At 31.2% G+C, this 14131-nt stretch overlaps 1 protein-coding gene across 7 annotated transcripts; it reads left to right on the plus strand.

Annotated features, from left to right (window-relative positions):
- Positions 1 to 583: 583 nt before the first annotated feature.
- LOC107955232 (uncharacterized) lies at positions 584 to 4197 on the plus strand. Of its 7 annotated transcripts, XM_041118116.1 has the most exons (5): positions 584 to 837; positions 1782 to 2031; positions 2116 to 2200; positions 2803 to 3032; positions 3129 to 4197. In XM_041118116.1, the coding sequence occupies exons 3-5, from the start codon at positions 2184 to 2186 to the stop codon at positions 3935 to 3937; spliced, it is 1056 nt and encodes a 351-aa protein (XP_040974050.1). In that variant the 5' UTR covers positions 584 to 837; positions 1782 to 2031; positions 2116 to 2183; the 3' UTR covers positions 3938 to 4197. The 7 variants fall into 7 exon arrangements, with proteins under 7 accessions (XP_040974050.1, XP_040974051.1, XP_040974048.1 ...); XM_041118117.1 differs by having other exon boundaries at positions 584 to 856; positions 2116 to 3032; XM_041118114.1 differs by having other exon boundaries at positions 584 to 856; positions 2803 to 4197.
- The last annotated feature ends 9934 nt before the right edge of the window (positions 4198 to 14131 follow it).

Raw genomic sequence — 14131 nt, forward strand, 5'->3', positions numbered from 1 at the left:
ATGTATATATAATTATCATTATTAGATTTGAGTTGTAAAAATAAATGTGTAAATGTTACCCAAAGCAAATATTTCATTTAGAAAATAAAATAAAAGAATTATGAAAATACATATACCATATATAGTTTAACGGGATCGTTTTACGGGTAAATTAAATAAAGTGAAATGACGTGAACTTCAATATGAACTTTTAAAAGCTCGTGCTGATAACGTGTTATAAAATAATTAATTAAGTAAAAGAACACTTAAAGTAAATAAAGAATTTTCTCATCTCATCTTTTCATTTATAAAAGAGATATATATAAGCCATTTGACATTCAATACAACATAAATGAATAAAGTTTATTTAATTATTAACATGTATATTAAACATCTTTAATAATGAATAGTGGGTTTTAACTCATTATTTTTATAAATGTTTAAAAGTTATAAACATCTATTTATAAAGGAGCTAGTCGGATGCCAGGTCATCTATGCGGGACCCGGAATGATTGAGACATTACATGGAGGGCACGTGTAGGAAACCATCAACAGCAATGGAGGTGGTTGTACCCGATGAATTCCTCTTCTCACTTCTCATTTCTCAACTTCCATTATCATTTCTTCTTTCTCTCTCTTTCCTTTCACCGCCTATATAAAATTAATATTTTATATTAACTTTTAAAAGGGAGTTTGCTGCTGTTAACTCTATTTTATTCAATTCAATTCTCATTAGACATTTAGTCAGATTTTTTTTCCTTTCTTTTACGGTGCTTCTACCTTTCCACGCAATCTCAACTCCCCCCCTTTTAGAGATCGGATAATTTTCAGTTCTCGAATTATTTCCCCTCTGTATTTGTAAATCCTCACCTTTTCCGTATGTTAATTTGTTAAATTATTTTTCATGTTTTTTGCTTTTTGCTTTTTTATTTTTGGATTGATGAACTGATTGATCTCTGTTATATGACCAATAGGGTGCTTTTGATTTTCTGCCTGTAATTCATATACTGATGTTGTTTGGATCGTTTATCCTGATAAAGGAGGAATCTTTTTGGGTGGTTAGGGTTAGGGTTTGGGATGTTTTGGTAATTGCTGGGGAAGGATCAGATGATATATATGGTGGTTTTCTGATTTTGATTTTAAGATATTGAATCTTCGGGTGGGGGGGGGAATTAAATCTGGAATTTTGGAATCTGGAAACACCTAGTAAGACTCATTATGTTCCGGGGAACTTGTTTTTTCATTTTTAGAAAGCAACTTATATATATATGTATGTATGTATATATATGTTTACCATAAAATTTCCCTGAGGTGAATTTTGTATTTCAATACGAGGCTATAGGATTAATGGTAGCCGAGCACAATTAAGAGCAAAATTGTGATATTCAATTATTATTGGATGAGAATTGAAAAGATGGTCTTTAGGTGCTCCTGAGCAACTCTATGATTATTTTATTCGAAATTTCACCTTTGAAGAAGTCTTACTCGTGGTGTTTGGGGAAGTAGTTATGAAAGAATTAAAAAATTTTGATTGCTTGAGCTATACAATTGTATTCTCATGTTTATCACCAAGTAATCTGGGAAATAAATCTCATTGAGCATAAAAACTTTATGAAAAAAGTACTATTCAAATTCAATTGATTGTTCAAACTTCAAACAACTATTTCTACCTTTGCCTCTATGCTGCACTATCTGCATGGTTGCTATGCATTTTTCTTCTCTCTATTGATGATTGATAAAAATTTTAGATTGATATATATCAAAATTGACAATCTCTTCTGGTTTTTGTGGCCCGAGTGCAGGTATGATAGCTGTCTGGTTCAAGACTAACACTTAGTTACTTATTCAAGGGTTCTATTTGATCAAGTTTTCTAGGACTTTTTACATTGCATTATATTGTTCAGTGCTTTGGAGCTTTGCATCAGGATTTGTCATCTGATTTTCTTTGTACAAGTTAACAAGTGACGATTCTATAGTTTTCAGTTTGCGTCTCACAGAGATACAGATTACAGAAGCCTGCGGTAGGAAATATATTCAAAGTTCAGTGTCCTGGTAAGTTTATGTTAAGATATAGACGAATTAATCTCTTTATGTTATGAAATTATTGACAGTGCGTGGCATGTCTCCCATTTGTAGGTTGGCATATTTATCACTCGTCCACGTTGCTGTTGTTTATAATTCATATGGGCATCTAGGTTTACTTTATGTTTAGTGGCTCTAGGTAAAAATGAACTTTTCAGTGGACTCTAAATCTAGCATTATGAACAAATGAGCTAAAATAGTTCATAGCTGATGCTGCTTGTTCAGACTTATATGATGCACCTAATTTTAATTGCCTCGTGTGTGTGTGTGTGTGTTTTGGGGGGGGGGGGAACTTACTGGAGGACTTTATAATATCTTGCCGGTGCCGGTGGTTGATCCCTACAAGGTTTTTGAAATGAGCCGTATTTTGTACCTGAGATTGAGTTTGGTCAGTATTTGTGTGGAAGTCAAGGAAACTAGAGAATTTTCATTCCGTTTCCCTTCTGCACCATGCCTTTCCAAGAAATAAAGATGTTGGGGTTTCTGGGAATGTTTTCGGGTTTCCTTTTTTTTTTGTTCTTTTTCTTTTTATGGGACCTTTGGTGTATTTTATGGTCTGATTCTTTTCTATTGTTTGACATGCTGCCATCTTTTATACCTTGGTATGGAGACTTCTGAAAATTCTCCGTGCACGGTGCTAGTTTTGCAGTTTATAATGTTCGTTGTCTAGTTTATCCTTTGATTAATGGACTATTTTTCCCGTTACCTGATGAATTCAATATGCTGAGTAACTTTACACAGCATGTTCAAGATGGCTGGTGTTAAACGAAGAATAATTACTGATTTGGATGTCCGTGCTCTCCATAAAGAACTGGATGAAGTCTCATGTCCAATCTGCATGGACCATCCACATAATGCTGTTCTCCTGCTGTGCAGCTCGCATGACAAGGGTTGCAGATCTTACATTTGTGACACAAGTTACAGGCATTCAAATTGCCTAGACCGATTGAAAAAATTAAGGGCTAATTCTAGTAAGAGTCCAATATTACCTCATCCCTTCCCCCTAAACCCTCCGAATTCTAGTGCTTTTGATTTGAACTTGGCATTAAGAACTGATTTTGTTGAAGGTAATGGAAGTCAAAATCTGAATGAAACCAATAGCATGGCAGGAGGATCAGAAGATAATATCCGAGAGTCAACTAGGAATCTTGATTCACAAGGAGAAGGTATTATAGAAATAGCAGACTCTTATTCCTTCCGGGGAAGATCTGAATCCGAAGATGTAGATGCTGAGAATTTTAAATCTAGGTTGAAATGCCCTCATTGCCGAGGGAACGTACTTCGCTGGGAGGTTGTGGAAGAGGCCAGAAAGTATCTAAATTCGAAGAAGAGAACTTGTTCTAGGGAATCTTGCTCCTACTCTGGAAGTTACCAGGAATTGCGTCGGCATGCCAGGAGAGTCCATCCGACAATACGACCTTCAGATATTGACCCATCCAGAGAACGAGCCTGGCGCCGCCTTGAGCACCAAAGAGAATACGGTGACATTGTAAGTGCTATTAGATCTGCCATGCCTGGTGCCCTTGTGGTTGGAGACTATGTTATTGAGAATGGAGATAGGTTGGCAGCTCGAAGGGAGAATAGCACCGGTGAAGCGAGTTCACCATGGTGGACTACTTTCTTTCTGTTTCAGATTGGTTCAGTCGACAATGTTGGTGAATCAAGAGCCAGGTCCAGGGTTTGGTCAAGGCATCGACACCCTGGAGGAGCTGTATCTGAGCGGAGGTTCCTTTGGGGCGAGAATCTCTTGGGTTTGCAAGATGACGACGATGAAGATGATGTGCGTGTAATAAGTGATGTAGGTGAAGACGCATCCCCAAGCCCAAGGAGACGCAGACGCCTGACGCGGTCAAGGTCAGATGAAGATCAGTCATGAAATAAATCAGATATTTTTGCAGGTAAGTCCCAGTTGCTTGACATTATTTCGAATGGGATTTATTTCGAACTGCTTTTCCCTGATCCGGTCGGTAGTATTCATCCCAAGTAGTATGCATAAGCTTTTGCTGGTCTCAGAATCCACCATCTTGTGGGTTTCTAGTATGTGTCATCTGGAATTATGTATTCAGACTTTTATGTATTCTGGCTTTAGACAAATGTATTTAGATGTACTGAAGCTCAAACCAGTATTTCTCTTCACTGGTCCTGCATTACTAAGGAGTTTTATACTGGCATTTACTCTTGTGCTTTTAGATTATGGAAAATTATTTGGTACAGGGTTAAATGAGTCGATTCCGATTCATTTTTATCCATGTCTATTACCGGGCTTTTAAAAGTTGCGGAACCGGTCCCATTAATTTTTTAAAATAATTATTAAAAGAATATCAAATCTGGTTCAATTGATTTTTATCTCGATTCAATTAATTTGTGTGTCAATGGTTGGTTTTCGTTTGGTTTAAACATGCATTAATTAAAGCAAAATTTGAGAAATCATTACTTGTTTTAAGATTATGATTAACGAAAATGAATGTCTAAGTTATTATTTGATTTGTTGAGACAAATGATAAGAGAATTTTATTCATGGTAAGAAATCGAATTTATTTTTATTTATAATGAAAGAAGCTTAAAAAGAGTTGTTAATGGAAAAACCCAACAATTTATTACGTTGCACTTGATATTGTTAAGTGTGAAGGTGGCTAATTATGTAGCTCATCGATACCCCTTGCCCGTGGAAGGTGGTATAGAACCAACAAAAATACCTTTCTGCATACACCAAGGACACAATTGCATTGTACGGGAACATGATTAGAAGAGAAAACTAAAGAAGTTTGTGTTTTTGATATTTCTGATGAAAAATTGAATCTGCAATCCATTTCCTTTGAAACACACCATCCAATGTAGTGAAGCCAATATACCTATGTCAAGTTTAAGGTGGCCTTCGAACCAATATATCAATATTCCTCCAATTTTTATATCACGTGATCTTTACAATTTTTACCTTATTCTTAGTTTATCGGGTCACACACGGCTACCTATTTTTATAAGACAAAATAGTGGTTGAATTCACTTCCATGGGGTTCCATTACCACTTGGGCTTAGATGACTAAAAAGGTTTTGATGAAGTATTTTCCACCGACTAAAACAAACTAAGTTGAGGAATGACATCTATTCTTTTGCTCAATTTGATCTTGAGACGCTTTATGATATACGAGAGAGATTTAAGGATCTGTTGAGAACGTGTCCTCATCATGGATTACCTTTGTGGATTCAAGTGTAAAGTTTTTACAATGGTTTGAACCCTTCGACTAGACAAATTATTGATGTAGTAGCTGATAGGACATTAAGTAACAAAACACCTGAGGCTGCTATTCGATTTTGATTTTAGGCCAATTAATAGTTATATATTTACATACATATATGTATTAATATCTTACAATATATTATTACATGATGTAATACTATATCACATACTATAATAGTAGAACATAATATACTAGTTATTATACTGTTTGTAAAGTCCTTATACTCTTTGTATATTTGAAAGGTAGCTTTCCTAGTGTAACACCCTCTACCCGTATTCCGAGCCTAGAATACGGTACGAGGCATTACCGAACTTAATATGATCAATCATGTAAAAATCAGCCATAAAATTTCTTCTAAATTAAAAACTTTCATACATATGTTTAACGTCCCTTATATGGGCCTACGGGGCTCAAAACATACATTCAGGGTGGTTCGAGACCAAACCGTAAACATATGAAACTTTTGCAGCACTTAGAAAATTTTCACACTTTGGAGAGTCACACGCCCGTGTTTTCAACCCGTGTAACTCTCTGTTTATAACTTCATCACCCTTGTCAGTCGTACACTTCATATAAATAACAAGAAACGTGTATGGGGTCAATTCTCATCAAATTTCTCATATATATACACAATTTCACGTTATGTAATCATACAACATATATCAGCCATATCTTTTTAATCTAAATATATTTTCATAACAACTTATCTTGATTTCATACTATTTCATATTTAAGCTTAAATAACCAAAGTATTTGAAATATCATCTTTAATGCAAATAGTACACATGAGGTATATAATTCAATAATTATAAATAAACACATTTATCAAACATTTTCCATATTCATATATCAATGTCTCAAGTCTCCATATATCAATAACCGTCATTTTCATGAATTCCGAGTTCAATTTCATAATTATTTGTCTCGTGTTCAATTTATTCCATGTCGGAACTTTATTCATTAAAACATTTAAATTATCAATACATATGGACAGTACATTCAAGATGAACAATTATATAATCATAAATGAATTCATTTATCAACCAAGTTCTATACTCATATATTATCAACTTGTACTTCCTTGTATCACATAATTCCATGTAACACTTACCAAACTTTGTCAAATTAGTAAACGTCTTACGGAATTGAGTATTTCGTTTTCTCGATGCCATAGTTCAACTATGGTCTTACACATTTTCACATAATGATGCCATAGCCAGCTATGGTCTTACACATATTCATATATCGATGCCATAGCCCAGCTATGGTCTTACGCATAATCGCATATCACATATCGATGCAAGAGCCCAGCTATAGTCTTACACGAATTACATATCTCACTGATGCCATATCCCAGATATGGTCTTATACAGTAGCATATATCACACCGAGGCCATATCCTAGATATGGTCTTATACGGAAATCACTTGTCACTTGTAGCCAAAGCTACCACTATTCACTGATCAGGTAGCCGGAGCTACCATTTTTCACTGATCAGATAGCCGGAGCTACCACTTTTCACTGATCAGGTAGCAGAAGCTACCTCTTTTCACTTGTCATTTGTCCTTAATCAGATAAGTGTAGCCGAAGTTATCACTTATCACTTTCACTTGTCCTTGATCAGATAAGTGTAGCCGAAGCTATTACTTATCACTTTCATTTGTCCTTGATCAGATAAGTGTAGCCGAAGCTATCACTTATCACTTGTTGCCATGGTCCAACCATGGTCTTTTCCTTCAATTCATCTTGTCACTGAACTGAAATACTCAATTTGATCATTTATTCAATTTTCATGCTTTTACATTATTCACGATTTTATCATCAATACATATGAAATAACACATCATGAAATTCATAAAATTAACAAATAATCACTAAAATTTAGCCATATAAACTCACAAGTTCAATTTTTGTATTATAACGATAATCATAATTTCATAATAAATATTCCAAATAAAACATTATATCATTTCTAATCCAACACTTATCGATTATAATCGGGCATGTGATCAATTTATACACGAGTCATTCATATATTTTTCCTCGTCCTCCTCTCCATCCATATCCTTGGTATAAATAACACACTTGTAAGTAACCTTATCCATAATTTTCACTAATTACTTATGTGAATATTCAAGCTATCCACCCGTGTCATAGTCACTAAATTATTTATATCTGAAGCTACGGAACTCCAAATTAAGATCCGCTAATTTTTCATGAAACTAGACTCACATATCTTCTTACCATAAAAAATTCATAATTTTTGGTTGGGCCAATTAATACAATTTATTAATTGAAGTCTCCCCTATTCTGTTGTTTAACAGTTTCGACCTTTCTTCACTAAAAATTAATTATCTCCTCGTACAGGATTCGAATGATGTTCCCGTTTGTTTCTATTGAAAATATCTAAACATATAAATTTAAGCCCATGATTATTTTTATCCAATTTTTGATGATTTTACAAAGTCAGAACAGGGGAACCCGAAATCATTCTGACCTTGTCTAACAAAATTTATCATATCTCATGATTTATAATTCCATTGGTTACATAATTTCTTCTATAAGAAACTAGACTCAATAAGCTTTAATTTCATATTTTATTCATCCTCTAATTCCATTTCTACAATTTTTGGTGATTTTTCAAAGTTAGACTACTGCTGCTGTCCAAAACAGTTTTAGTGCAAAATATTGATTTCCATTTTGCCCCAAATTTCACAATTCATACGATTCAGTCCTTACTCAATTAACCCCTCAATTAAGATAATTTTTTAAATTAATACTTTTCATAGACATTATAAGTTATTTCATAACTATTGAAATTCAGAATTTCCATATAAAACTCTAACTTCAAACTCTTTTACAATTTAGGTCCCAAACATTCACTTTCTATTCAATTCTTTCAATAAAATCAGCATATAAACAATTTAAAGCTCTAATTCCATGCCAAATCATCATATACTTCCATCACATATTCATAGAAACTTTAAATTTCTTTCATAGAATCAAAAACTAATGAATTCAACAAGTGGACCTAGTTGTAAAAGTCACAAAAACATAAAAATTTTAAGAAATAATCAAGAATTGAACTTACTTGAAGTAAAAATATGAAAAACCAGATTAAGGGAACTCTTCCATGGCGTTTTTGCTGATTAGAATGCAGATAAATAAAGAGAAATCTAGATAATTCCACTTTAGTCCTAGCTTTATTGAGTAAATTTTGCAATTTTCCAATTTTACCCTTAATTCTCCTTATTTTCTTGCTGATTTCATGCCCTTGTCGTCCAGCCCAAAGAGATCTTGGGTCTATTTACATTTAAACCCTCTTTCTTTTATCATTTAAGCTATTTAATCATTTCCCACAATTTGCATTTGATACAATTTAGTCCTTTTTGTTCAATTAACTATCAGAACTTCAAAATTTTTTGACAAAACTTTAATACTAACTTATTAACACTCCATAAATATTCATAAAAATATTTATGGCTCGATTTAAAATTCTCGAGGTCTCGATACCTCGTTTTCGATTCTAATTATTTTAAAATTCATTTTTAGTATACTATTCACTATTTCAAAAATTTTTCTAACTTCGCATTTAACTTATACTCACTAAATTAATAATATTTCCTACTCATTTTTCGGATTTAGTGATCTCGAATCACTGTTCCGACACCACTAAAAATTAGTCTGTTACACCTAGTATATTATATAATGTCATATCATATCATATGTTTATATATATGTGTTAAGGTCAGGTTAGGCAATCGATTGTTTTAATGTTTTCTGTTCAATTTTGGTTTTGAAATTTAAAATCGTTTAAACCAAATTAATCAACTTTACATCTATTAAGTGTAATATATATTTAAATTCAAATCTAAACCTAAACCCAATTTAAACTTTATTCAAAACCAAACATAAATAAAAATAAACCCATTCCAAATTTAAAATTATTATAAATATAATAATATTAATAAAAACATTAAACATTAATAAATAAAAAAACCTAAAAGTAAAACCAAAATTCCCAAATCATAAAATAAAAAATTAAAAGTAAAACTTAAAATTTCAGATCGTTAAAATTAAATTTATTACTAATGTTATTAGTAATACATAATAAATTATGTTTAATCATTTGTTATAAATATAACACTAGTTGTTGTATTATTAAATTAATATATTATGTCATTATATATTTTATATTATCATTAAATTTAAATCTTCTAGATTATAATAATTATTAATTTTATATATTTATTATACATATATAATTATAGAATTAAAAATATTTTATATTCAATTAATGTTTTTTAAAATTTATTTTATTTTATTTTATAATTTAACATAAAAAATTATTATAATTACTTTTTCTATTAATAAAATTTTAATTTTAATATGTAATGCTTATGAACATATTTTCAGAAAATAAATAATAATCATTTATTTTTATTTTAAGTAACATTATAAAATTACATTAATTATATTTAGCTACAAATTCAAAATTTTTCAAGTCAGATGGATTTCAAACTTGAATTTTTATGAACTCTGAGTTCAATTTTTTTTTATCTTCAATTTTTTCGAATTTAAAATTTTTGGATTGAAATTTGTTAGGAGCACAAAGTTTTCCAAACTTAAATCATTAGACTAAATTTGACATGAATAAAGTTTGAAATTCAGACATGTTTTGTGAGGTCTAAATTTCCTAGTTAGAATTTGGTCACAGATATCTAGATTTGTGTGGCTCTTTTACTTTAGTAAGTAATGGTTATGAAAAAGGTAAAAGTGGAGGGGGCAGAAGCTATAGCCTAGGCCGTGGAAGGGTGTGCAGTGATCGCTCAAGGGGTGTCGTCGGGTACTAAAGCACAATCAAGGATTGAAGCTACTGTCTTTTTTCACTCTAGCTAGATGCTTGGGTTGGCCGGTGGGAAAATGATTGCAGTACTGGGGTTTTTTTTTTTTTTAAATTACATGTGTTTTATCCATTTTACAATTTGATTATAGTATTTAAGTAAATCCTTTTTTAATCAATATCGATTCCAACTTAAATCAAATATTAAAAAAAAATCCGATTGATGTATACTGTTAGACGTGGCTTACAACATAAAGCATTATTAAGCATTGCGTTGGCAAGGTTTTCTTGTTGATGTTTTTGCATTTAGTCAAAGGGTTATGATTGTGATGTAAATCAAGTTAATGGTTGCCAATATCCCATCAGGGCTATGAATATATTTGTGTTTTCCTTGGAGGTCTCTATGCTTTTTATATTTGCCCCTTCAATAAATTAAACCCAAGCCCCATATTCAAAAAACCCCGCCGAATTCCTATATTATCTTCAAATCGGCCAATATCCTTAAAATATAATAATAATAAAACCAACTTAATTAAAATTCATATTTTTGCCTAATTAACCTCTTTATCGACACTCCATGGAGTGAATTGAAAGGACAAGTTATGACACACACTCAAATGCCCGAAAGTTACAAGGAAAAAGAAGGCGAACATGAATTATCTTTATTCAATCGTAAATGTATGGAATTGACAGAAACCCAGTGTTACCAAACATATGTTAATGGCATTGCTACTTAAATTTGGTAAAATTTTTGACATATAAGAGGACCATCTTAGAATCTTTGCAGTTTGAACCTAGGCGTTAAGACGACCACATTCACGTGCTCAGCTTTCTTTGTTTTCATCATATTGCTACATGGGCCACATCAATCATCGCTGTATGTTATTATTATTATTATTATTATTATTATTTACGTCCAAACAATTTGTTAGCATACAAAAGACTCATTGAATGCTCCTATAAAATAGATTAAAGAAAAGGAAATCTTGTATGCTTTAAAAAATTTTAAGCAGCAGACTGCAGATATATATAAAAAATTAGGAATATGTAGGTGTTCAAAATGAATTAATATTAATTAAATTTTTTAATTTTTTAATCGTTAATCGAATTAAATTTTTTTAAAAAAATTAACTGAACCAAATATTTTGGTTAATTTGATCGGTTAACCGAATTATCCAAAATTTATATATTTTTATTTTTTTTGTTAAAACAAGTATAAAACATATATAATAAATAAATTAATAATGTTCGTTTGACCAATTTAACCGAATTAAAACTACTATAATTTGTATTATTAATTAATAATTCAGTTAATTATTTGATTTCAAACCGAATTAACTAATAATTGAACTTTCAAAAATTATTGAATTAACTAATAATTGAACTTTCAAAAAATTATTGACTGACCTCCAACAGAATTAAATCGATTAATCGACAGATTAACTGAATTAGATCGGTTCAATCGATTAATTCAGTTTTAACTGAAATTTGAACACCCCTATTCATGATCTCGGTTCTACCTTTTAATAATTTAAATTACAATATATATAATTTAGTTTAAATGTTTTTTTATTAATGCGTTTATTTTAAAAAATTGTAAACACATCTCCCACCACCAAACATCCGGACAATGGATAGTTGCGGTTGAGGAATACAAAGGAAATAAACCAAAAATCAAGGAGTAATCATTGTATCCCTAAGTGTATATTTTTGTTTTGGTATTGGTATATATTAATATATTTGATATGTCGTTTTGGGTTTATCAATGTGAAACTAACTAATTATTACAAAAATAAAAATTATTGATAAATCATAAACTCTAAACTTTAAATCTTAAAAAGAATTAAAAGTTCATTAATTTTTTATTTAAATTTATTGCTTTTAATTTATACTAATCACTATGCTTTAATTTTCAGAAATACTAGCAGTAGTAGTCATGAGCTCATTGCCTTGTCTCTTGCTTGGACAAAATGGCTCCGTTGCAAATAGTAATACTAAAGCAGCGATCGGAGGAGTTATACGGGATAATAATGGGCAGTCGCTGTCAGGTTTTGCCGTGGTAATAGGAATGACTAAGATTTTACAGGTGGAAGCAAGTGCTATAATGGATGAAAGTAGTTTGGAATCTTTGAGGCATATTTTCGATTAGTAAATGAGGAGTTTTGAATCATAAAATTATGATATTATGTTATACTCTATAAGACCTTTATAACGAGATATCATATGCTCAAAATGGTTGAGTGGTGAATGAGAAATTGATGGCCAAAGTAAGCTACTTGTAAATTATGTTGAGGAAAATGAAAAGCATTAATCCAACATTGATTGGGAATCAAGTGTGGAACTTGTATATATATGTAAAACTAATGCTTTCCTTAATGCGCAAGAGGGTGCAAATGCGCACCCGCACAATGTTCACCATGAAATGTTCAGACTAGTTGGGCCCTTCATAAGCCTATGGATATTTTAGCCCAATACGTATTTATTTCTTTTCTCAATGTCAGACATTAATTTGGATTTGATGGCCTTAATTCAAGACGTTATAATTCCAAATTAGTCAAAGTTTCCAATAATCTCTTTTTATACCGGAAATAATCAGAACATAGAGAGACAAGAATTCTGATAATTTCTTCTGAAAATTTTTCTTTCCTAAAAACTATTTTTCGGTGATAGAAAGAAGACAAGCCTAGTTCATTGATCACGCAGCTGCGCTATTGTGGTGTTCATCCAGTTGTTGTATCCTGGGAGATAATAGTCTGACGTTTCTCCAGCACGAAAAGAGTGGTCGAATCTATCTTAAGGAGACTGTGTTCCACAGTTCTCAACTCTGAATCGATTTCCAACCTATTTACAGTAAACATTTATTTTAAATAATATTTTACTTGTTATTCTTGTTTTGATCTTGTGATTTATTTGATTTAAATTAATATACTTAATATTTTATTATTACTGTGTGTTTGCTAACGATTGTGCAACAACTGGTTTGGATAAAAGGGTATAAACATGTTGAGATTAATTGTGATAATGTGCTGCTTGTTGATACTATTCGTAATGGTTTCGTACCACTAGCAACATTCTTGAAGTTTGGTTGATACATGAATGGTGTAACAAGGATTGGAAGGTAAAGTTCAGGCATACTCTACGAGAAAGTAACAAAGTAGCGGATTTTTTGGCAAAGGTGACAATTGGGAGCTAAACCAATTAATTCTCTTTGAAGGTCCACTGCAATATATACTACGACTGCTTGAAGAGGATGCCCATAGTTCTTTGCATGAAGATGCCACTGTTTCTACTCGTTTCTAAGTTCTAGGAGTGTTTTATCTTTTAATTAAAAAAAAAGAAAAGAAAAAGAAATTTGTAATAACTATTTCTTTCCCTTTACATGCCTTTTTCCGTGCTTAATACTATCTAAGGTGTATTGAAATTGAACTATTACTATTTGTTTAAAATGTAAATTATTAGTATTAAAATAATATAAAAAATAAATAATTTAAATTAATACTATTTAAATAAACATAAGAATAATTTAACTGTGTAATGTTATTATTAGTATGATTCCCTCGCTTTGTATATTGAATTGATTATTTGTTTGCGTCAAAATATAGAATATAAATTTAAAAGTTAAAATATATTCTACTCCCACTTAAAAAATTTATATATAATCACGTAATATTTTAATAAAAAATTTAATGATATTAACTCTTTCAACTAATAATAATATTGTAAAAATACAAAGGCCAAATTACATTAGAAATTAAAGTGTAGTAGTTAAATTTCATATTTAGGCATAATATAGGGATCAAAATTAAAATTTAATCATTTTTCTAAATTTGCAAAAAAATAAGGTATGATAAACACAAACCTAAAAGAAATAGGAAACCACGTGTTAGTGTCACATGCTGAGGTGCAAAGCCCATGACCATCGCACAAAATGCATCCTATGGAGGTCTATCAATTAGATGGGGATCATTTGACCTATGAGAACTGACCC

Source organism: Gossypium hirsutum, chromosome A07 (assembly GCF_007990345.1).
Source record: "Gossypium hirsutum isolate 1008001.06 chromosome A07, Gossypium_hirsutum_v2.1, whole genome shotgun sequence".
Lineage (NCBI taxonomy): Eukaryota > Viridiplantae > Streptophyta > Magnoliopsida > Malvales > Malvaceae > Gossypium > Gossypium hirsutum.